The 24,051-nt window shown below is 47.6% G+C and overlaps 1 protein-coding gene across 3 annotated transcripts in view; it reads left to right on the forward strand.

Annotated features, from left to right (window-relative positions):
• The window catches only part of DNAH8 (dynein axonemal heavy chain 8), a 615,913-nt gene that overhangs the window by 31,290 nt on the left and 560,572 nt on the right, over positions 1–24,051 (forward strand). For 2 of the 3 annotated variants that reach the window (XM_075925079.1, XM_025186355.2), the window contains 4 exons: positions 10,287–10,371; positions 12,033–12,181; positions 22,517–22,706; positions 23,081–23,244. In XM_075925079.1, the coding sequence (XP_075781194.1) occupies positions 10,287–10,371; positions 12,033–12,181; positions 22,517–22,706; positions 23,081–23,244 (588 nt within the window). Of the gene's footprint in view, positions 1–10,286; positions 10,372–12,032; positions 12,182–22,516; positions 22,707–23,080; positions 23,245–24,051 lie in introns of those variants that run through there. The other variant, XM_025186358.2, reaches the window with a different exon arrangement.

Below are 24,051 nucleotides of genomic sequence, written 5' to 3' on the forward strand. Positions count from 1 at the left end.
TCCTTTTCCCTTGTTTTTTCTCCCTATTTAAAAAAAAAAAAGACAGAACAGAAACAGTATACCGCTCTTATCTCCCACCTCTCAGCTGTTCTCCCGTCAACTCTGTTGTACATAGTTGCGTTCACCTTAAAAAAAAAAAGTAAAAAGAGAAAAGGAACAAAGACAACAGAACAGAGACATTATCATCGAGTTACCAACATTTGAATAACTAGCTGTCTCTCTGCTATTTCAAAAAAAAAACTGCCTCAGGCTGCCAGCAAAATGTCTGCGACCGGCTTTAAAAAATGAGGCTCCTGCTGGGAGGCAATGCCAGCCTTCGACGGCCATTCAGAGTGCATCCGTTGCCTGGGGAATCTCACATCCCTCAGAAGTGTACCCATTGTACAAGACTCACCTCCAGGGCTAGAAAAGATAGAGAGAAGCGCCTTCGCATGCTCCTCTTTGACAAAGTCCTGCAACCACAGCAAGCTGACTCTGATCAGCAGCCACACAAACGCCGGGCATCCTCCCCCACTGCGGGACTCCAAAAGAAGTCAAGGCTGTCCCCAGCGAGATCCCTGCCAGCTGCCTTTAATGGCAGGGAAAACCAGGCAGACACACCTGGGATGTCTGGCAATGTAAAGCCACGTCCCCCTGCCTCAGCGGCTCCGAAGCCTAAGAGGCCACAAGAGGCTTCCCAAACGCCGGCTCCCCAGACAGCACCAGCTCTGCTGCTTCCCTTCACTCCGGTGCAGAGCACTGAGCAGGCTCTGAGAGCAGCCTCGGATCTGACCATCATGGCACCGGCACCGCCTCTGAGTCACCACGGGGTGCCGGACTACAGGGTACCGACCCGCTCCACTGCTGGCACGGCACCAGACTATACGGCGCGGACCCGCTCCACTGCTGGCATGGCGCCGATTGCTCCTGCCCTTGAGCCGCCGGAACAGAGCAATCCAGCGGCTAGCGCTTCAGCGCATGCCACCAGATAACCACCGCGGAGCCCTGCTCCTCTCCTATCTCCGTGTCGCAGCTGCTCTCGCTCGCGCCTCCTCTCCCTGGCACCGTCCTCTCTTCTGCCAGCACTGCGATCTCCACACTAGTCCACTCACTGGCATGGGCCTCCCCATGCCTCCTCCAGACTGTCTTCTCCGTTTCTAGCTGCTGCATCTTCTCATTGCAGGCACTACTACAGGCAGCTCTCTGCTTCTCCTGCTTTCTCCAGGGCATCACACATCTGCTCCTGTTCGCCCTGCTCCCCGTACCACTTTTGATATTGCAGCCGCTCTAACTACCATGACGACCGTTCACCGTGACATGGCACATACCATCGCGGCGACCGCTACTCCCGAGATTCACGCAGCGGGTATTCTTGCCAATCACGATCCGCCTTTGACTGTGCTTCACGCAGGCACTCTCAAACTCCTGCTCCCCTTACTCCTCGGCACCATTCACCATCACCATCTCACCATCCATCAGAGCCAGAACATACCCCCTTCGTGGACCAACATTCAGGGATTTACATCCCAGACTCGTCCCCACCAGATGAGGCAGTCACGCCAGGTGACAGCTCTCCACCAGATGACCTCCGTCAATTCCAAGAGTTGTTTAAGCGAATAGCTATCACACAAGAGATCCTGCTGCAGGAACTCAAAGACAAACAACACAAGCTTTTCAGGAATCTCCAACCACAGCATAGGTCACGTCTGGCCATTCCTCTTGATGAAGGCATCCTGGAACTGGCTGAGAAGTGTGGCATGCTCCAGCATCGGCTCTTCCGACCAACAAACGGGCCGACAGGAAATATTTCATACCACCGAAGGGCATGGAATTCCTCTTTGCCCATCCACAGGCTAACTCCTTAGTAGTCGACGCAGCTCAGCAGAGGTCTAGAGCCCCACACCTCAAAAAGGGCTCCGACAGGGACGTAAAGAGACTTGACCTCCTGGGCAGGAAGGTCTACACTTCAGCAATGCTACTCCTTAGAATCGCCAATTACTTGGCGCATCTCTCCAATCACACCTTTGATACGTTTTCACGCCTCACCCCCCTCATGGATCATCTCCCTGATTCTAAGAAATCAATCCTGAGGTCAGTAATCCAAGAGGGCTACACATCAGCGAGAACGTCCCTCCAAATAGCCATGGACGTTGCTGATACCGCTGCTCGCTCCACTGCTACTGCCATCATTATGCGCAGAGCTTCTTTCCTTCAAGCGGCAGGAGTTCCAAAGGAACTACAGGCCAAAGTTGAGGACTTAGCCTTCGACAAGGATAAGCTCTTTGCAGAGACCACGGACTCAATCTTACACTCCTCTAAAGACTCCCGAACAACCTTGCGAACTCTGGGGATGTACACGCCCCCCTTTAAGAGACGCCGGTACTCACCATACCAGCGCAGATATGACTACTCCTACATCAGTGGCAGCAACACCACCAGCAACAGAGGCCCTTCAACATCCAATGCTCTCGCCAGAGGCCTCAGCGACGCCGAAACCCAAATGGCAGGATGAACATGTCTCCCACCAACATGCAACAGGTTTGATGCGTTGGTCAGGGGCGAGCAGACAGTCACAGGCAGCATCACGAATCGTACAACCCAGCTCTTTCACCACCAGCTGAGGCCCTTTCTACATCAATGGGCAAAAATCACTACGAACACATGGGTCCTCGAGATTGTTCAGTTTGGCTACTCTATCCCTTTCATAGCCATCCCACCAACCACCCCTCCAACCCCGTTCCTCTTCAGGGATCCCTCTCACGAGACCCCCCTCCTACTAGAAGTTGACCACCTTCTCTCTCTGGGTGCCATAGAGCCAGTCCCAAAGGATTTCAGGAACAGGGGCTTTTACTCACATTATTTCCTCACCCAGAAGAGGTCCGGAGGTTGACACCCCATCCTAGATCTCCGCTGTTTGAACAAATATCTCAGGAAACAATGATTCAAAATAATGACTTTAGCTGCCATAATCCCTGTGTTAGGTCCACTGGACTGGTTTGCCGCCCTCGACCTCCAGGACGCCTATTTCCACGTCCCTATCCATCCAGCTCACATGAGGTTCTTGCGCTTCGTCGTGGCAAAGGACCACTTTCAATACAAGGTCCTCCCCTTCGGGTTATCGTCAGCCCTCAGGGTGTTTTCAAAGGTTTTATCTGTGGTCACGGCCTTCCTCCGACGCCAAAGGGTACTCATCTTCCCTTACCTGGACGATTGCCTACTCAAGGGCCCTTCTGCACACGAGGTCTCCCAGATGGTTCACCTCACGAGGCAAGTCTTTCAGTCGCTCGGACTCCTCCTCAACAAGCAAAAGTCCATTTTGCGCCCCACTCAGAACATCAAGTTCATTGGGGCCTGGACTCACTTGCCAGCAGAGCGTTCTTAGCCTTACAGAGGTTTCAAGCCATCCAAGACCTCATTCACACCATCATCGTCAGCCCTACCGTTCCACTCATCACATGCCTCAGACTGATGGGCCATATGGCCACCAGAACATACGTGGTGAAATATGCCAGACTACATCTGCGCACCCTTCAGTACTGGCTGACTCTCGTGTACGACCACACCAGATACGATCTCCACAGGTCGATAATGCTGCCACCTGGCATTCTCCAATCACTCCTATGGTGGACCAACAACACAAACCTACTGTCAGGTATACCTTTCCATCAGCAGGAGCCACTCCACCAAATCACGACGGATGCCTCCCTACTAGGCTGGGGGGCTCACATGGGCTCCCTCTCAGTCCAAGGCCAATGGTCCTCACAAGAAGCACGGCTACACATAAACCTTCTAGAGCTACGCGCCATTTTCAACGCATGCAATCCTTCCTCATCTATATTCGAAACACCCCGGTGAGGATACTCATGGACAACATCACAGCCATGTATTACGTGAATCGCCAAGGCGGTGCTCGCTCCCATTCCCTATGCACGGAAGCCATCCGCTTTTGGAACTGGTGCATTCGCCACGAAATAACACCTACGGCATCCTACTTACCTGGCACCACAAATGTGAAGGCACATTTCCTGAGCAGACGCTTCCATGTGAAGCATGAATGGGAAATGCACGATGGCCTCCTATATGAGATCTTCCAACGTTGGGGTACTCCCCGAGTGGACCTCTTTGCAACTCCCGCAAATAAAAAATGCCGCAAGTACTGCACCAGGGCAGGCTTAAGCCGCGCATCCCTGGGAGACGCCTTCCTTACGACTTGGTGCGGACCCCTCCTCTATGCATTCCCCCCCATATCTCTGATCTCCAAAGTCCTTTAGAAGCTGAAGGTGGACAGGGCAATACTAATCCTCATAGCCCCGGGCTGGCCTCGCCAGCACTGGTTTCCCTTCCTCCACCGTCTCTCTGCGCGGACACCGATCCGCCTTCCACTCTCCACAATATCCTCACACAAGACCGAGGATGCCTGAAACACCCCCAGATACAAATGCTGAACCTAACAGCATGGTTCCTAACTGGCTGACTCCATTCGAATCCCTCTGCTCTGTTCCAGTCCAGCACATCTTAGTACACAGTAGACGACAAACCATGAGAAAAACTTACATTCACAAGTGGCGCAGATTCTCCACCTGGTGTACCTCAAACCACCATGATCCGAAACGTCCATCGATCCCCTCCGTCCTGGACTACGCGTTTCACCTAAAGAACAAAGGCCTCGCGTTAGCCTCCATCAGGGTGCACCTTACAGTAATTTCAGCATTCACATCACCGATAGATGGCGTTTCTGTCTTCGCCCATCCTACCACGAAGAGATTTCTCAAGGGCCTTACCAACATGGCTCCACCGCATGACCCAGTCCCACCGGTGTGGAGCCTGGATGTAGTCCTCGACGCCCTAATGAGGCCGCCATTTGAGCCTCTAGCGACTGTATCCTTGCATTTCCTCACTTTGAAAACCGTTTTCCTGCTTGCCGTAACGTCGGCACACAGAGTGAGCGAGCTTTCCGCCATGATGGCCACGCCACCATATACAATTTTCCGTAAGGATGGAGTAGTCTTGAGACTACACCCAAGATTCATACCTAAAATCATCTCATATTTCCATGTCAACGAACCAGTGATCCTGCCAACCTTTTTCCCGAAGCCCCACGCCTCACCACGAGAAGCGGCCAGACACTCCTTGGACACCCGCAGCGCCTTTGCATTCTACATAGATCGCACTAAACCTTTCAGGCGTACGGACCACTTATTCGTCTCCTTGGCACAGAGGTCAAAGGGTAAACGCCTATCTTCCCAGAGGATTTCCCATCTCGCAACCTCATGCATAATGCAATCATACGCAGGGAAAGGCTTACCCCTTCCATCCCAACCACGCACCCACTCCACTAGAGCCATGGCCACATCTACAGCGTTTCATAGAGGGGTATCTCTGAAGGACATCTGCAGGACGGCGACCTGGTACTCACATGAGACCTTTGCCAAACACTATTCTATTTCTCTAGTCACTCGTTCAGATGGGGCAGCGGTGACTGCGGGGCTCTCCACAGCGGATAAATAGGGATTCCTTGCCCTCCTTCTGTTCTGGCGACTACTGCTGTGCAGTCACCCATAACGGAGCACCCGCGGGGACATCCCCGAAGAAGAAAGCGAAATTACTCACCTTCGGTGCAGTAACTGTCGTTCTTCAAGGTGGTGTCCCCGCGGGTGCTCCACTACCCGCCCTCCTCCCCACTTCGGAGTCCTTTCTCTCTCTCTGCTCTTGTCTCTTAGGGTATGTCTACACTACAGCACTAATTCGAACTAACTTAATTCGAATTAGTTAATTCGAACTAAGCTAATTCGAACTAGTGCATCAAGACCTAAAAACAAGTTCGAATTAGCTTTTTGCTAATTCGAACTAGCATGTCCACATTGAGTGGACCCTGAACCGGGGTTAAGGCTGGCCGGAAGCAGTGCCGGTAGGGCATCAGGTTAGGACTTAGAGCGTGGAGCTGCTGTCTCAGGCTAGCCGAGGTCTGTGCTTAAAGGGACCCGAAACCCATCCCGGACAGACAGTTCTCAGGGGTTCCCTGCTCGCTTGTCTAACTCAATGAGGGACAGCAAAGCAGTCCCCTTAGTGCCCACACTCGGCACATCACAGCACTCGGCCATCAGCCCGGTTGCAGTTACCGCAGGCTGCCATCCGGGGAGGGGGGTCAATCGGGGGGCTGCAGGAGAGCTTCCACCCTGAGGAGCCCGCAGAGCCACCCCAATCCTCCCCATTGGGGACTCGTACCCCATTCCTCCCTCACCTCCTTCCACTTACCCCTCCCTAGCCCCCCTTCCTGATGTACAAAATAAAGGACACGTCTGTTCAAAAATAGAAACTCTCTTTATTGAACAAAACTCGGGGAGACTGGGAAAAGGAGGTGGGAGAGAGGAAGAGAGAGGGTGGGAGAGGGGAGGGCAACTAAAATGATCAAGGGTTTGGAACAGGTCCCATATGAAGAGAGGCTAAAGAGACTGGGACTTCTCAGCTTAGAAAACAGGAGACTGAGGGGGGATATGATAGAGGTCTATAAAAGCATAAGTGGTGTGGAGAGGGTGCATAGAGAAAAGTTCTTCATTAGTTCCCATAATAGAAGGACTAGAGGACACCAAATGAAATGAATGGGTAGCAGGCTTCAAACTATCAACAGAAAGTTCTTCTTAACAAAGCAAATAGTCAACCTGTGGAACTCCTTGCTGCAGGAGGCTGTGAAGGCTAGAACTAGAAGAGAGTTTAAAGAGAAGTGAGATAAAGTCATGGAGGTTGGGTCCATGGAGTGCTATTAGCCAGGGGGTAGAAATGGTGCCCCTGGCCTCTGTTTGTGGAAGGCTGGAGATGGATGGCACGAGACAAATGGCTTGGTCGTTGTCTTCGGTCCATCCTCTCCAGGGTCCCTAGTGTTGGCCGCTTTCGGCAGACAGGCTACTGGGCTAGATGGACCTTTGGTCTGACCCAGTACGGCCATTCTAAGCTCAGGGTCGGGGGTCTCACTGGACCACCTTGATTTTCATGCAAACCTGCTCCAGGGTGGCCAGGCTGGAAACTATCCTGCCCTAGACGGCCACTTTCCTGTGCCTAGTGCAGAGGTCGTGGATGAGGTCCACGATGTCCGCACTAGACCAGGCGCCCCCCCCCCCCCTTGCGGCCCTGGGCAGGCTCCCGAGAGCCGCCAGCCTGGTCCCGGGAAGAGGCGGAGGGCTGGGTGGCAGCGGGTGGCTGGCTCGTGCCATGTCAGGTGCAGGGTCTGCTGGCAGGCTTGCACCTGGCACGGGCACCATAGCCAGCCCGTGCCCCTTTAAGGGCTCCGGGGCCGGGAGGGGGGCAGAAGAGTTTCCCTGGTGGTGCCCAGAGTGGCCACCAGGGAAAGCTGGGGAGGGCTAGCCTCCCACTAGTCCGAATTAAGTGGCTACACAGCCCTTAATTCGAGCTACTTAATTCAAACTAGGCGTTAGTCCTCGTGAAATGAGGTTTACCTAGTTCGAATTAAGTGTTCCGCTAGTTCGAATTAAGTTCGAACTAGTGGTTTGCATGTGTAGCGCCTATCAAAGTTAATTCGAACTAACTTCTGTTAGTTCGAATTAACTTTGTAGTGTAGACACCCTTACAGACGCGAGGCAGTCTCGAGGAACTGGCGGGGGGTGGACCGTGCGAGACAGAAAAGAGTGTGAAAGCTGCGAGCCCGTGGCACATGCGCGGTCCGGCTGAACACTGATTATCACAAGCTTCTGTCTGCGGCGCCGGGGAAAGCCCAGCACCCATAGTTGAGCACCCGTGAGGATACCACCTCGAAGAACGACAGTTACTGCACCGAAGGTGAGTAACTTCGCTTTCTTAGAGATGTGTGTCCCTGTGGGTGCTCTACTACCGACCTTCCTCCCCACTTTGGAGTCTCTTATATCTTGCAGTTACCAGGGCAGACTTGAGGAACTGGTGGGAGCTGGACTGCATGAGTGATCAGAAGGCGCAAACAATGTGAGGCACGTGCCGCACATGCATGGTCCAGCTGAACATTGTTTGTGAAAACTCTGATCTGCAGCGCCAGGACAGCCCAACACCCACAGGGACACACATCTTGAAGAACCATCATTACTGCACTAAGGTGAGTAACTTCCTCTTTCATTGAAAACCTACAGTGTCCTCCATTCCATGAAGGATTCCTGGGCTGCATTATGCTCCCTCAGTATTCAGACACCTGAAACAAGGAGAAGGCAATACAGATACCAACCACACTAGAGGCCAAGATACCCACAAGCCATATACCATTACCAAAAGTAAGATCACCTGCCATACCAACAATGTGGCCGTCGTAGACAGCAGCGTGATGTTACTGCCCGACAGGGACCTTGGGACCTACATCTAGTATTGACCACGCTCAAAAAACCTCCATTTGAACCTATCAGCACATGCTTCCTTCTCCACTTAATGCTCAAAACGGCATTCCTAGTTGCAGTAATATCAGCATAGCAAGTAGGCAAAATGGCTGCCTTAATGGCAGACCCACAGTTTACCATCTTTTTAAGGACAAAGTCTCTCTATAGAAACATCTGAAGTTTTTATCCAAGGTACACTTCGCCTTTCACCTTAATCAAAGAATACGTTTACCTGTATTCTTCCCTAAGACTCATGCCAACACTTTCGAGGCACAGATGCATACCCTTAACATCCGCAGGGTGCTCTCCTCCTATTTCTACAGAATAAAACCTATTTCCACAGAATAAAACCCTTCAGGACGTCCCCATGACTCTCCGCCCTTACTCTCCTCTGTGTCAGACAGGTTATTTTTCTGGGGCAGAGAAGGAACAGAGGGGATGGTTGCCTGCACATGCATCGTAGCAGCACCACATGTGCTGTCTGCTCTGCATGCACAGCGTATCGGAGGGCACTGTTACCAAAAATCTCTGACTAGGCATGCAGCAGCACCCCAAACACTTAAGGTGGAGCACCCACAGGGACAACTTTCTCAAAGAACCTCTGTTATTGCACAAGGTGAGTAACTCTCTCTTCTTTATATACAATTTCAGAATTTGCAGCAATTGAAGTTTAGCGACTTAAAAAAAGTTAAAAAAACAATAAATAGTCTAGTAGCACCTTAAAGACTAAGTCATCTGAAGAAGTGGGTTGTGCCCACCAAAGCTCATGATACCATCTACATGTTTTGTTAGTCTTTAAGGTGCTTGTGACAGGGTTTTGGTGTGCGAGCCGCCACCCGTGAGGGCGGGGCCCAGCAATCCCTTCCCTTGTATGTCTTAACCTCCCTGGATCAGCTATGTGGGCACGAGCCACTGCCCCAAATGTGCGGGCAGGGCCCTGTGGGCTCACCGACCATATGGGGACCCTGGCCGGTTGCGGCCGTGTGTCCTGTCTCTTCCTCATACGAACTTTGCCCGGCCGATTAGACTTGCGGACGGATGAGTGGATTGAGGAGGTGTAGGGGGACCCGGGCTGACGGAGATTCCACCCAAAGCTCGCCCGCCCACTGGCGCCAGAAGTGCTTTGCCCCGGACTGCTTCCTGACACCCCCTCGATCATTGGGTCCTTCCCCGGGGTCCCCAGGTCTTACCCTGATGGCGGGTCGCAACGATCCTTGCGTGGAGTCTTGGTCTGCCCGGCCACTGTCCTGCCTCCGCCACCGAGGAGGGATAACCCGTCTCCCTTGATTCCGTGGGCTGTCCCCAAAGCTGGAGCTGCCTCTCCATCTCCTGCTCTCACTCTTTTCAAGGGTGCCGCCATGTTGCACCTGGGAGCATGGCTCCGCCCCCCCTCGTGTAGCCCCGTCCCCCGTGCGTGCAGCTCCAGGCAGTGGTTCTGCCCTCCTCCAGGGGGGATTGTGTCGCTGTTGGGGTGGCGATCGGGTTCCTGTCAGGGGCGGCCCCGACTCAAGCCCCCCCCATTTCCTCCCCCGCCTGCCACCGCCTCCTGCCTCCACCCTGGATTCGGATCCGCAGCAGGTGCTGCGCGGGAGGCTGTGGCGGCGCCCGCTTGCCCCTCCCCCCGGCCGTGCTCAGCCGCTGCAAATTCCGCACGGCTTGCTGCCGGCGGCTCATCCCCCGCCGAGCTCTCTGGAGTGTGGGCCATGTTTGGCCCGTCACAGTGCTACTAGACTATTCGTTGTTTTTTAAGTTTTTTCCTGTTACATACTAACTTGGCTTTTTTAAAAAAGTGTTAGGTTACAGAGTTAATCTTCCTGTCAGTGTTAGATGAAATATTTATCATAACATCAAAACTCTGAACAGATCTCCAGTCAAACACTATATGTTCTTTTATGACAAATAAAAATATAGTAATTTGATAGCATTTGATTTACAGTAACCTGCTTTTTGATTTTACAGTTACAGGCATTTGATAATTTTTTTGCTAAAGATGGAAGTAGAACTTTGAAATTCTTATATCAAGAAGGAGAAGCACCAGGAGTAGGTAAATGCTATTAATTTTTAACTGTGTTATTATAGGCACGGCTTTTTGCATTGCCTGTTGTTATGGTAGTTCCTTATAAAACTCTAACTTCAGTTGTTTATAACTTTGCCCAAATTAAACATTTCAGCCCATATGGTTAATGTTGTGTATTTCCCTCAATCTGAATTGTTTTGGGAATTATCACCGGGTAAGTCTACACTTGCTCCCTAGTTCAAGCTAGGGATGCAAATGTAGCCGACTGAATTGCTAATGAAGCGGGGATTTAAATATCCCATGCTTCATTAGCATAAACTCACCCACACGTTATTCCACTCAACAGCTGATTCAAACCAGGAAGTGCTCTCCGTGACGCATTAGTTCGAATCAAACCTCTTGGCTTGAGCTAACGTTACTCCTCACTTTTTGTAGTTGTAAAAGGAACTAAAATTATGAGATTGTATTTAGACACTGCAACAGACAAGTTCACAGGACTCTTTATTTTTCATTTGTTACAGGAATGACATCCTTCTAAATGTAAAAAGTATACATGAGGTAGTCTCAGTTTCTCCTACTTATATTAATTTTACTCAAAATAAAAGTTAAAAGTTAAATTACTAGTCTGTGTCTAGACTGCATCCCTTTTCCATAAAAGGGATGCAAATTAGACACATCGCAATTGCAAATGAAGCGGGGATTTAAATCCCCCCCGCTTCATTTGCATAAACATGGCTGCTGCTTTTTTCCGGCTCGGAGTTTTGCCGGAAAAAAGCATCAGTCTAGATGGGGATCTTTCGGAAAATAAAGCCTTTTCCAAAAGATCCCTTATTCCTTTTTTAAAGAGGAATAAGGGATCTTTTGGAAAAGGCTTTATTTTCCAAAAGATCCCCGTCTAGACTGGCGCTTTTTTCCGGCAAAGCTCTGAGCCGGAAAAAAGGGGCAGCCATGTTTATGCAAATGAAGCGGGGGGGATTTAAATCCCCGCTTCATTTGCAATTGAGATGTGTCTAATTTGCATCCCTTTTACGGAAAAGGGATGCAGTCTAGACACAGCCCTAATGTTTTGTAAAGGTTCCTATTAATGCCACATTATAACTTTAGTCTTTCATATCAATTTTCCTGAGTGCCAAACTGAAACATTTTTTGAGGAGTAATGTTAGTTCGAACCAAGGGGTTTGATTTGAACTAACACGTTCCGGAGCACACTTCCTGGTTCAAATCAGCTGTTGAGCAGAATAACGTGCGAGTGAGATTATGCTAATGAAGCACGGGATATTTAAATCCCCGCTTCATTAGCAATTTCGGTTGGCTATATTTGCATCCCTAGCTCCAACTATGAAGCAAGTGTAGACATACCCAACCAAAATAGTTTGGTTTTGGAATGATTGTGATACATTTGCAAAGGATTGATATGTGCATTTAGTCACAATAACATCATAAATTGTTAATGAACATCATTCGTTTTCACCATAGTGAAACCCATTTAATGATATAATGTCATTGTTCCTTTCAGCAAATTATGTTTATATACATATGTGCTATTAATGAAACTATTTGGGTTTTGCCTCACATGCACTAAAGGGAAAGAATAAATAAAATACTAGACTGCAACTATTTTATTTCACTGTAGTAGTTTTAAACATTTTAAACATTTAAAATAATAATGTGCTTAAATTGATTTTCAGAATGTGGTCGAACAATTCCAGGAGTTGTAAAAGGAACTAAAATTATGAGATTGTATTTAGATACTGCAACAGACAAGTTCAAAGGACTTTGTTTATTTTTCATTCGTTACAGGAATGACATCCCTCTAAATGTAAAAAGTATACATGAGGTATTCTCATTTTCTCCTACTTATATTAATTTTACTCAAAATAAAAATTAAAAAGTTAAATTACTAATGTTTTGTAAAGGTTCATATTAATGCCACATTATAATTTTAATCTTTCATATCAATTTTCCTGAGTGCCAAACTGAAACACATATCTCTTTTTACCATCTTGTTGTTTGGGGATATTGCACAGTTAGGATATGTCTATACTACATGGCTCCGTCGACGGAGCCATGTAAACTGGTTTATCTGGCATAGGCAAAGAAGCGGGGATTTAAATAATCCCCGCTTCATTAAAATAAACATGGCCACCACGCTTCATATAATCGCGGCTTCATTTAAATTTACATGGCTGCCGTGCTGAGCTGACAAACAGCTGATCAGCTGTTTGTCGGCTCAGCGCGCTAGTCTGGACACTCCGCGCCGACCTGAACGCCTTTTATCGACATCCCCCTTATGCCTCGTAGGATGAGGTTTACAGGGGATGTCGATAAAAGGCTTTCATGTCAGCAGGGGAATGTCCAGACTAGCGCGCTGAGCCGACAAACAGCTGATCAGCTGTTTGTTGGCTCAGTGCGGCAGCCATGTAAATTTAAATGAAGCTGCGATTATTTAAATCGCGGCTTCATTTCCCTTTGCCAAAAAAACAAATCTACATGGCTACGTTGATGGAGCCATGTAGTTTAGACGTAACCTTAGTGTCCCAATAAAAGCTTCAGGTGGCACTGTGCCTCAGGAATGTATTATGTCTTTGAGAGTTCAGATGAGTATAGCGAATGAAATATCTTTAAAGAGAGGGCAGTGTTATTCTTCCACCTTTGTTGTCCTCCTTGCCCCCTGTGTTTTTTTTTTTGAAGAGATTAAAGCCATTAGCAGTTTTAGAGGGGTCAATGAAATCTCTGAGCTTGAGGGCTCCACAGTTTGTGTAGTCCAGGGGAGTCCAAACTTTTTTCAAAGAGGGCCAGATTTGATGAAGTGAACATGCGTGAGGGCCGACCATTTTGCCTGACATTCTTTGAACCATTAAAATTAAATGCAAATTAACTATTTTATGCAAAGTTTATTGCAAACGGTATACTTTTCATTTCGTCACATGGATGACAAATCTAAACAGGTGTTAAATTACTCTGCCTTTCATATCTGAAGGCCAGATGAAAAAAAAATCCAGGAAGCTGAAATATATGTCAGGAACATTGTAAAGTACATTACATATTATTGGTAATAAAGGTTGTCTGTCAACTTTTAAGTTAAAAAAATATGAACAGGAACATAACACCAAGTATACATGTTGTGGTCAAATATATTTATAACTGATTTAGACCAACTGACATTAACTGAGATTTTACAATGTATTCATCTCAATACATATGGATTCGTTGGGGGCCTTAAAAGATAGATATTGCCAAATTACCTGTGGGGCCGTATTAAACCGGAACACGGGCCGCAATTGGCCCGCGGGCTGGACTTTGGACATGCCTGGTGTAGTCCATTGCATGCTTCACACAATTATGAAGCTACTGAACACAATCTTACCTTTAGTAATTCACACAGAATGCATGATTCTGTTTTACCATGATTTTAGTAAAATATGAGTCTGATTTACATTTACATTAAGGCCCATCTGTGCCGCTCTGGCAGCATTAAAGGGCCTTACAGACAGACAGACAAACTCTCTTAAATACAGTAAACTTCTGATAATCCGGCACCTTTAGGACCCAGGGGGTGCTGGATTATCAGATTTGCAGGACTATCAGAATGGGGGGCTATGAGGAGTCTGGGGTGAGTTGGAGGGAATGCAACACCAGACCCCTCATAGCCCCCCCTTCCGATAGTCCAGCTCTGCCCCAGGCATCCTTGATTCAGCCGCTGCTGGTCAGTTTCAGCAGCGGCTGAATCGGGGACACCTGCAGCAGAGCAGCTGGAGTGCTGCCGGGTTGGTCCGGTAGTGCCGACCCTTGACACGGCGAGACCAACCCGGCAACACCCCAGCTGCTCGTGGGGATGCCTGTGGCAGAGCAGCTGGGGTGCTGCCGTGTTGGTCCCACAGCGCCGAGGAGCGGCGCTACTGGACCAACCCATCAGCACCCCAGCTGCTCTGTCCCAGGCGTCCCCAAGTCAGCTGCTGCTGATACTGATCAGCGGCTGACTCCAGGAAGCCCGAGGCAGAGCAGCTCTTCCCCGGGCTTCCTGGAGTCAGCCGCTGGTCAGTTTCAACAGCGGCTGAATCCAGATGCCTGGGGCAGAGCAGCTGGGGCGCTGCCGGGTTGGTCTGGTAGCGCCAACCCTTGGCGCTGCAAAACCAACCCGGCAGCACCCCAGCTGCTCTGTCCCAGGTGTCCCCAAGTCAGCTGCTGCTGAAACTGACCAGGGGCTGATTCCAGGAAGCCTGGGGCAGAGCAGCTATGCCTCGGGCTTCCTGGAGTCAGCCGCTGGTCAGTTTCAGCAGCAGCTGAATCGGGGACAGCTGGGGCACTGCTGGGTTGGGTCCCGCAGCCCCGAGGGGCAGCGCTATGGGACTAACCCGGCAGCGCCCCAGCTGTTCTGCCCTAGGCGTCCTCGATTCAGCCGCTGGTCAGTTTTAGCAGCGGCTGAATCGGGGAACCTGGGGGCAGAGCAGCTCCAATGGTCCGGCTGCCTGGAGCACTTCCGGGTTCCTGATGGTACTGGACCATCAGGAGTACTGGACCATCAGATGCCGGACCATCGGAGTTTTACTGTATATAGCAGATTAGAAGACTTATCTGGTGTTGCTCTGGTCCTTCAGCACATGGTTTGGTGGTGTGAAGGGTGCAGTTGTCAGGACATGGTTTAGGGGGGCTCTGGGCATGTAGTGGGGGATGTAGGTATCAGGGCAGGGGGCTGGAAGGTAGGAATATAAGACTTTAACCTGTTAACTGATAAGCATTAGCTTTATTGAATAACCTTTCCAGTTAAACTCCGAGTCACCAAGGGGACCCTATGGGTCTGGCAGTGTCAGCAGCCACTAGGAATCCTCAAGGCCAGCACCTGCCAGAAGCCTGTGGGACCAGCAGTGCCAGCAACTGCTGGGAGCCAGCAGAGCTGGTGGTGCTAGCAGCTGCTAGGAGCCTGTGGGATTAGAGGCACTAGCAGCTTCAAGGAGCCCAAAGGTCCAGCAGCTGTTGGAAATCCACAGGGCCAGTGGTGCTAGCAGCCCCTGGGAGCCCATGGGTCTATGAGCCTGCAGGTCCAGTGGTGCCAGCAGCTCCTGGGAGCCTGTGGCACTGGTAGCCTGCAGAACATTGCATGGCTTAATTTACTGATTTAATTTCAATTGGTAACAGTTATTGTTTTTAAAAATTTTGCATACCTACTGGGCGGTGGGGAGGAGGGAAGGGGCTCAGGGCAGGGGGTTGGGAGATATGGGGAATTTAGGGTGGGGACAAAATGCTGTAGTGATGCGGAGTGGCTGCCCAACTGACCCAGAGGGGGAAGATCCCCTCTATGATTCCTCTTGGGCAGAAACTGGCTCTACCCGCTCACCTGACCGGAAGTCTAGTAATATAAAAAGCCAGCCCAGGAGCTCAGTGAGGGCCCATCCACCAGAGGAACCAGACATCTGCCCAGTGCACCCAAGCTGGGGGGCTGAAGACTTGCAAGAGGCTGAGGACTGGCCTGGACCATTGGGACCCCAGGAGGATGGTGACTGGGAAGAACATCAACCTCCCCAAAGTTATATCATGTTTTGACCTGAATGAACACATATACTTACCCACGTACTTTCCTAAACTTCACATCTCTCTGAGAGAGTCCATCTTGCACACCCATGATACCAGATGAGCCATCACTTTCTAGTTAGAGAGAACTAAGGCAACCCAGGAACTCAGACTCTTCATCTGTCTATTTGGTTCCCACAAGCGAACAGCCATCTCCGTGCAACTAATTTCCAAGTGGATTGCAAGCTACAGGTGCATAGCTTACCAGCTTCATGTAAAAGCACACTTCATACGTGTGATGGCTGCATCAACTGCTTTCTTATATAATATGCCACTAGTGGACATTTGTAGAGCAGCAATGTGGTCTTCCCATCATACTTTTGTACAACATTATGCTCTACAAAAACCTCCTGCTGTATCTGTTGCCTTGGAGAATTGCACATTGCATAGGAGTATAAGTTCTGTCTGGTGTTAAAATCCAGAGCCCGGGAAAAAAACAGATAAAACTTTGCTGCTGATGGACTGCTCTTTATGCCTGGTTTTTTACCCCAGCCAAGGAAACCCCTTTGTGTGCTGGTCTCTAAGTATGTCTAGCACCTCCACTATGTGTGTACTGCACTCCTCTAGGGCATATAAGAGGAAGCTGTAAGGCCCCTCCCATGCTCCAGTCTCATGAAGAAGAGAAAGTACCACTTAAAAAGCTGAGAGCATCAGTGTCTTCAGGCACCTTGGCATCATCCATTCTCCAGTAAGGTCTCCTGAGTCTGTTGGTTCCATCCGTCCTGCAGATGTTTCCTGTGTTTCACTGTCAGTCAGGACCACTTGCAGTATCAGGTGCTCTGCTTTTGTCTGGCATCTGCCCTGATGGCTTTTTCAAAAGTCATGTCAGTAATAGCTGCACAGTTCTGCAGAAAATGTATTTTAATATTCCCAGATCTGAATGTCACAGGCAACTTCCAAGGCTATAGATCTCTTCTTCCAGTTGGCCCTACACTTGTACATTCAAAAATCCACTTTGACCCCTGCGTAAAACTTCATAGGGACTCACCTCAGGTCATTAACATCAAGAGTCTACTTTCCTCTGTAGAGGTTTGTTGCCCTTTCCAACATAGACATTATAATGCAACTCAGTTCCCAAACGCTAGTCAAGAACTGTCAACAGGGTGGCTGTGTTTCAGCAACAATCAGTTAAAATATGCGTCTTTTCATAGCGACCTGAGTAAAACAATCCCTTGATTGTGGAAACAGACAGTTTCCCCATTGGAACATCACATACTCTCTCAATGGTTGTCATTATGAATGATGCCTCTCTGCTAGGGATGCTTGCACAGCCCCGGTCAAGTGGATGTCACAAGCGATGACATTACATATCAACCTCCTGGAATTCTGAGTAGAGTGGAGTCCGGATTAACTGACACTCAGTAATCCGACACTCCGCTTTATCCAACAAAGTCCCCGGGAGCTGCAGGGTCGGATACAGCGTAGGCCGAGAGAACGGCCCCGCTTGCTGCCCCATCGCTCTCTGGGAGAAGCTGCTGCTGCCGTTGTTGCCGGGACGCTTCCAGGTAAGAGCGGCAGCAGCAGCAGTTTCTCCAAGAGAGCAAGGGAACAACTGATGCCACTCCTCGGGGGATGTCCCCCGCAGGAGCGGCATCAGCTGTTCCCTTGCTCTCTAGGAGAAGCTGCTGCTGCTGCCGCTCCTGCCTGGAAGTGTCCCGGCAGCAGCGGCAGCAGCAGCTTCACCTAGTAAGCAAGCGAACAGCTGATGCGGCTCCTACCTGGAAGCGTCCAGGAAGGAGCGGCAGCAGCTGCTCCTAGAGAGCAACGAAACAGTTGATGCTGCTCTGCGGGGACTTCGTTCCCGGCAGGAGCGGCATCAGCTATTCTCTTGCTTTCTACAGAAGAGTCTGTATCATCCGACCTATTTGGTAATCCGACCATGTGTTGGTCCCGTTTAGTTCGGATGATAGGGACTCTACCGTACTCAGATATGCCTATCTCCAATTTTTACCACTAATCAGGGGCAAACACATAAAGATAATAATGGACAACATATAATATGTGTTTTATATCAATTGGCAAGAAGGAGCAAGATCCCTCCTCTTGTCTATGTAAAGGCTGTCAGGCTTTGAAATTGGTACATACACATCCAGGTCATCACAGCTGTTTGTTTCCTGGCAGTCAAAATGTGACTTTCACTTATGAGGCATTTCTTCTAAGACTATGAGTGGGAAATAGATTCCAGTATAGTAGAACATATATTCCATCAATGGAGGAATTTCCATCAAATTCCTCATATTTGTTTGGTACAGTGTTAAGCAAGAAATGTATCCAGTTTTGATTCAGAGGCCAACTGGGTTTCTGATCCTTGAGGATGCTATTCAAATTCATTGGCTGTTTGATCTCCTGTGTGCATTCCCACAGACTCCTCCAATAGACAAAGTCAGAGGAATCTAAATATTTCTGATCTGGTCAAGACAAACGTGTATTCCTTACCTTAAACAACTGGCCAGTCGCTCCACAATCACTCTTGTGCCACTCCTCATCTCCTCTCACAGGAAAATCCTTCACTCTAATCACAATGTTTTGTTTTAAAGCATGATTGGTTAATGGATGAGATTAGAGAAAGTTAAAAGAAACTATTAATTACAAAGGAGAAAAGTGTTCATGGCACATAATTTAAAAAATGGACAAGATTAATCTTTTGGTGTGATTTCAGATATATTCCACTGATGACCTCATCACTGCCAAAGATACTGGACAATATCCTAATACTAGAAAGTTCAGGACTCTTCCCAAACTCCATCAGAATCCATCTGGCAGCCATCAGGCCTTTGTACTCTCCAAAAAATTTATATTCCATTTTTGCCCACTGAATGAGGAAACTTGATGTGCCAGTCAAGCATCCTACTGCTGTTTTGAATCTTTTAATCTGATACTAAATGCCTCATAAGCCCTCTATTTGAACTACTGGTTACCTGCTCATTACTCCATTTATCAATAAAAAACATATTACTGATTTCCAAGTGAGGGCTATGTAGAGGCCCTTATGGTATGCCCCTCTTTAAAGGGCAAGGTCATGCTACTACTCTATCCAAAATTTTTACCTAATTTTTTCCAGTTCCATATCAACCAAACCATTCACCTGCAGATCTTCCACACTAAATTCCACCTAGATAATCAAGCATAGCTGTACACTCTTGACATCAAGATAGCCTTAGCTTTCTATATAGATAGAGCTACAGGATGCCCCTGACTTGCGACTGTCCTAGTTCCGACCCCTCACACTTACAACCATTTTTGTAAGTGCAGAAGAGGCTGGAAACTCCCAACTTACATCCTTGGCCCACATTTACCATAACATCTATTGTAAATACGAGTTTGAGTTACGACGCCCCCGACTTGCGACACTTCCCCCAGAACCAATCGTGTCACAAGTCGGGGGCCTCCTGTATCGCCTTCAATAATGACCCCAACATTTTTTATCTTGCTTTCAGGTAGATTAAAAGTGTCTGCAATCTCTAATCAAAGTCTTTCAAGAGGATCTGCATATGCTGCATACTTGCTATAAGTCTGATATTATTCAAATATGTAAATATGTAAGGGCATCTATCTGTACCTTCACTGAGCACTACTCAATAATTTTTGACTACGCTTGTGATAGAGTGTACAGCGTGGCTGTGCTTTCTTTGGTACTAGACAGCTCTGAAACACCCTCCAGCACACCCACCTTAGAGTGAACTGCTTAGTAATCACCTGGGCTACGTCTAGATTACATCCCTTTTTTGGAAAAGGGATGTAAATTAGACATATTTCAATTGCTAATGAATCGGGGATTTAAATCTCCCGTGCTTCATTAGCATAAAAATGGCTGCCCCTTTTTTTCGTCCCGGAGCTTTGCCAGAGAAAACTATCCCTCTTGAACTAAGGGATAAGGAATCTTTTGGAAAAGGCTTTATTTTCCGAAAGATCAGCGTCTAGACTGGCGCTTTTCTCCTGCAAAGCTCCAGGCTGAAAAAAAGCGGCAGCCATTTTTAAACTAATGAAGCACGGGAGATTTAAATCCCTGCTTCATTAGCAATTGCTATTCGTCTAATTTACATCCCTTTTCCGAAAAAGGGATGTAGTCTAGATGTAGCCCTGGGGTATGTTTAGACTACAGGCTTTTGTCGACAGAACTCTGTTGACAAAAGGTGTTATTCCTTGTAGAATGAGGTTTACCACCGTCAAGTTCTATTGACTTAAGTCTACTTTTGTTGACAAAACCCTGTAGTCTAGACACACCCTTTATGGAGCACCCGTAGGGACACTTCTTGAAGAAGAAGAAATGATTACTCATGTAACTCTTCTGCCAGGTAGCACCAGCAGCAGTCAGGTCTTGGTTCAATATCTAGGAGTTCCTCTCTATCCATCCAACAGAGAACTGGCATGAGCCCCCACCCAGTAACCTGGGAAAATCACACAACACCCCTGGGTGCCTCTGGGAGGCAATGCTTCCCCACTCACAAGCACAGTGTGAAAGTGCAGAGAAGAAACTTTTAATAACAGTAATCTGGCATCACCCTACAGGAACACACACAAACAATGAAAACCCATAAGCAAGGTACCATCCCCGGAGTCTGCAGGGCAGAGTCATTTGTTTAAAGATATTTAGTCCAACCTCTAACACATATAGTGTGGTTCTATCCCCCTACTTCAAACACCCCACTCGCGGCTCAGTCCAGTCAGTGCAGACCCAGAGTCCATCATCATGATGTCTCCCCTCATTGATCATGTGGCAATGTCACCGACATGTTGCTCCTGCTGGATGCCCTACCGGCCAACTGCCACCACTTCCACTAGCCGGCCACTCCACTGGCCACCTGCCAGCTACTCCCACCAGCCGCCCTGCTGGTCAGTCACTCCCACTGGCCACTTCTGCTAGCTTTGTAATGGATTTGGCTCCAGGCCAAACATAGTGATTTCAGCTCTCTGTGATTTTAGCTTCTCGGTCATTTCAGCTCTTGGCCCACCGCACATTCCAGCTGAAAGATTCCATCATCCACTGGAATAACACTTTACAATAATAAAAAGACTCCTTATGGAGTCTGTTTGTTTTAATTCTATTATTAGAACATGGGCAGGGAGAGGAACAGGTTGAACAGTTTTACAGCTCATGCCTAGAGGGCATGTAGCCTGCTGGTTCAGAGATCTGCCATCCTTCTAGCCTAAATCACAGAATTTGGAAGGGGAAGCCTTGTCCATCCAGACTCTTTACACTGATGGTTACTCTCCTTTTCTGCTTTTCTGTATTCCCCTATAACTGCAAACATTGGCGGTCATATCTCACAATTCCTGCATTTAGGGTTAACACAGTTCATGACTCCACAACAACCAAATTGGTTACAAGAGGCAAAATATTAGGGCTGTCAAATAATGCGTGTTAATGCATGTGATTAATGCAGAGCACAATTAATGTGTTAATTTTTTTAATGCATGTTAATTGTAGGCATTTCTGCAGTGCTGCCCCTTTGAAATGCTGCCAGGGTATTTCAAAGGGGAAGTGCAGTAGGAACCTGGGATCAGCTGGAGTCCCCAGCTGACCCCAGTCTCCATGCATCGCTACCCCTTTGAAATGCCACCACTGCGTTTCAAAGGGGTAGCATGAGCAGAGCTCGGGATCAGCTGTGCAGTGCTACCCCTTTGAAACAGAGGCTCTGAGGCTCTGCATTGCACTTCCCCTTTGAAATGTCACAGTGGCATTTCCTAGGGGCAGGGCCACACAGCTGATCCCGGGCTCCCCTGGCACTGCCCCTTTGAAATGCTGCGGCCGCATTTCAAAGGTGCAGTGCAACTCAAAGCCCGGGTCAGCTGGAGTCTTATTATTGTTTAACAGTGCGATTAATTGCAATTAATTTTTTAATCACTCGACAGCCCTACAAAATATCTTTCTACATTCTAACAATTGACTGTCTAGAAGGCCACGAAAGCTCATGATACCATCTGTATGTTTTGTTAGTCTATAAAGTGCTACCAGACCATTTGTTGTTTTTTAAGTTTATTCTGTACAGACTAACTCTGCTACCCCCTGCATCTAGTGTATTTACATAATCACACCCAGGATTTCTTTCCCATTCCAGTATGAACTATATATATACTTTATATAACAACATTTGAATACCTAGCAGGTCCGAGCAATTGAGTTAACATAACCACACCCAGGATTCCTTTCCCATTTCAGCGGGCTGTAATGGAAGCATTGATTCAGACCCTCCTCATACTCATTCTGTTCAGTAGCTATGGTTCTTAGACATGAGTTGTCCTTTGCTTCAGAAGTCTCTTAAGATGCTTTGTGGTGGAGACGGAACTGCTGATGGCTGTTCATTTGCACAGTGCTATGTAACAATGGCATTGGGAATGAGGCTGACTAACATGAATGCATGGGCCAAGCAGACATGGATAAGAGAAATTTCTGATCAAAGGTAGAGGGAGCACAATCAAATCTAGAGTGGAGCACCTATAGGGACACACATCTCAAAGGACCATAGTTAATACTCAGTATGAGTAACCATTTTTTTGGTACTTAGAAATAAATGGATTTACATGGAAAATGTGTATGCTGTAAAAATGTCATTTTTCAGTGTAATTGATTGCAGTACTAATAATCATTCTGTTTCATTTACAGGACATATACTTTTGTGTATTGGATGCAAGTGAAGGACTCTTACGTGGTACTAGGAACATGCTAGCGAATATTTTCCTACCAGCAATCCTTGCAACGAATAACTGGGGTGCTTTAAGTCAAACCACACAGGGAATAATTGAAAAACAGAGTTTCATAGAAACCATTAATAGATATCTTTCATTTTTAGATGGTAAGAATCAGGTTTAGTAAAACAATCATTCTGCTTAAAATACTTTTTAAAAGCAATAGAGTTGTTATAAACATAGGAAAACATTTCTTTAATTCTACAAGGAAAAATAAAATGAAAACTCAAGTGTAAAAACAAATATATTTGGATTTAATATATTCCTGAGGAACTTCAGTTTTAGAGATATAATTTTTTTGTACTGTATGGGTTTAGTAAGATTTCAGAAAAAACATGATCTATTATATGTGACCCAGTGACATGGTTATTCTATTCCAAGATTAATTATTGGCTTATATTCTCAAAGGGAATTGGTTCACATTGGTAGAAACAGTTACTGGAGTCTGAGAATGTTCTTTATTTTAATTGCTTTATTTTAGGTGCTAGAGTAAGCATAGAGGGAACTGTTGAGTTAAAAAAGATAGATCACATTGACTTTTCCAAACTTCAGTCTTTTGAGGAAGTGACAGCAGCAGCTGCTAATGCTGATACAGTTCATCAGCTAGAGGAAGTACTTATGATATGGTATAAACAGATTGAACAAGTAAGTTGTCTTAACATTTATATCCTCTGGAATAGAATTAAGGATGTATCTGGAGTCTAATTGTTGTAAGTGCTGAACAAGCCCTTGCTATCTTTGTTACAATCTTCTTCTGCTGTTGTATATACCTCTTCACTTCTGTTATGTCCACTCCAATTGATCTGATGAAGTGGGTTTTGCCCATGAAAGCTCATGAGTCTATATATTTTGGGTAGTCTTTAAGGTGCCACAGGACCACTCAATGTTTTTGATTAAAAAGAGTTTCTCAACAGCGAATGTAATAAACAGTAGGAAGGAAGGAATAGTAGGAAAAGAGAAACAGCAAGGAGGACATATGGTTAACACAGGACTACTATGTATAGAGTGAGGTTGTTTCAAATCTTTTAATCTTCATACCTGTCTAATAGTAGTAGCTGAAATGGATGCAGCTGTAATAATTTACATCCTGAGGATCTGCCCTCCCCCAATATTTATCTCATCTTACATATTTATATAAATGAGAAATATCAAGGGATAGATTTCTATTTATACAGGTTGAAACTCTCTTAACCAGAATTCTCTGGTTCAGCAACATCCATGGTCCTGCATGAATGTTGCAGGACCAGAGAGTCCTGGTGGAGAGCCAGCAGTAAGGATCCGGTGGGGCCGGCAGGGTAGTGCACTGCCCACAGGGAACTAATGGCAAGGTCCCTCAACACATGGCAGCAGGGCTGTCCAGCGCGTGGTGGTATGGTCACCTACCAGAGTTGGGAGATATGTCATGTGGCTGCCCAGCAGAGCTGGGAGCCGTGGTGCACAGCGCGTGTGTAG

Source organism: Pelodiscus sinensis, chromosome 3 (genome assembly GCF_049634645.1).
Source record: "Pelodiscus sinensis isolate JC-2024 chromosome 3, ASM4963464v1, whole genome shotgun sequence".
Lineage (NCBI taxonomy): Eukaryota > Metazoa > Chordata > Testudines > Trionychidae > Pelodiscus > Pelodiscus sinensis.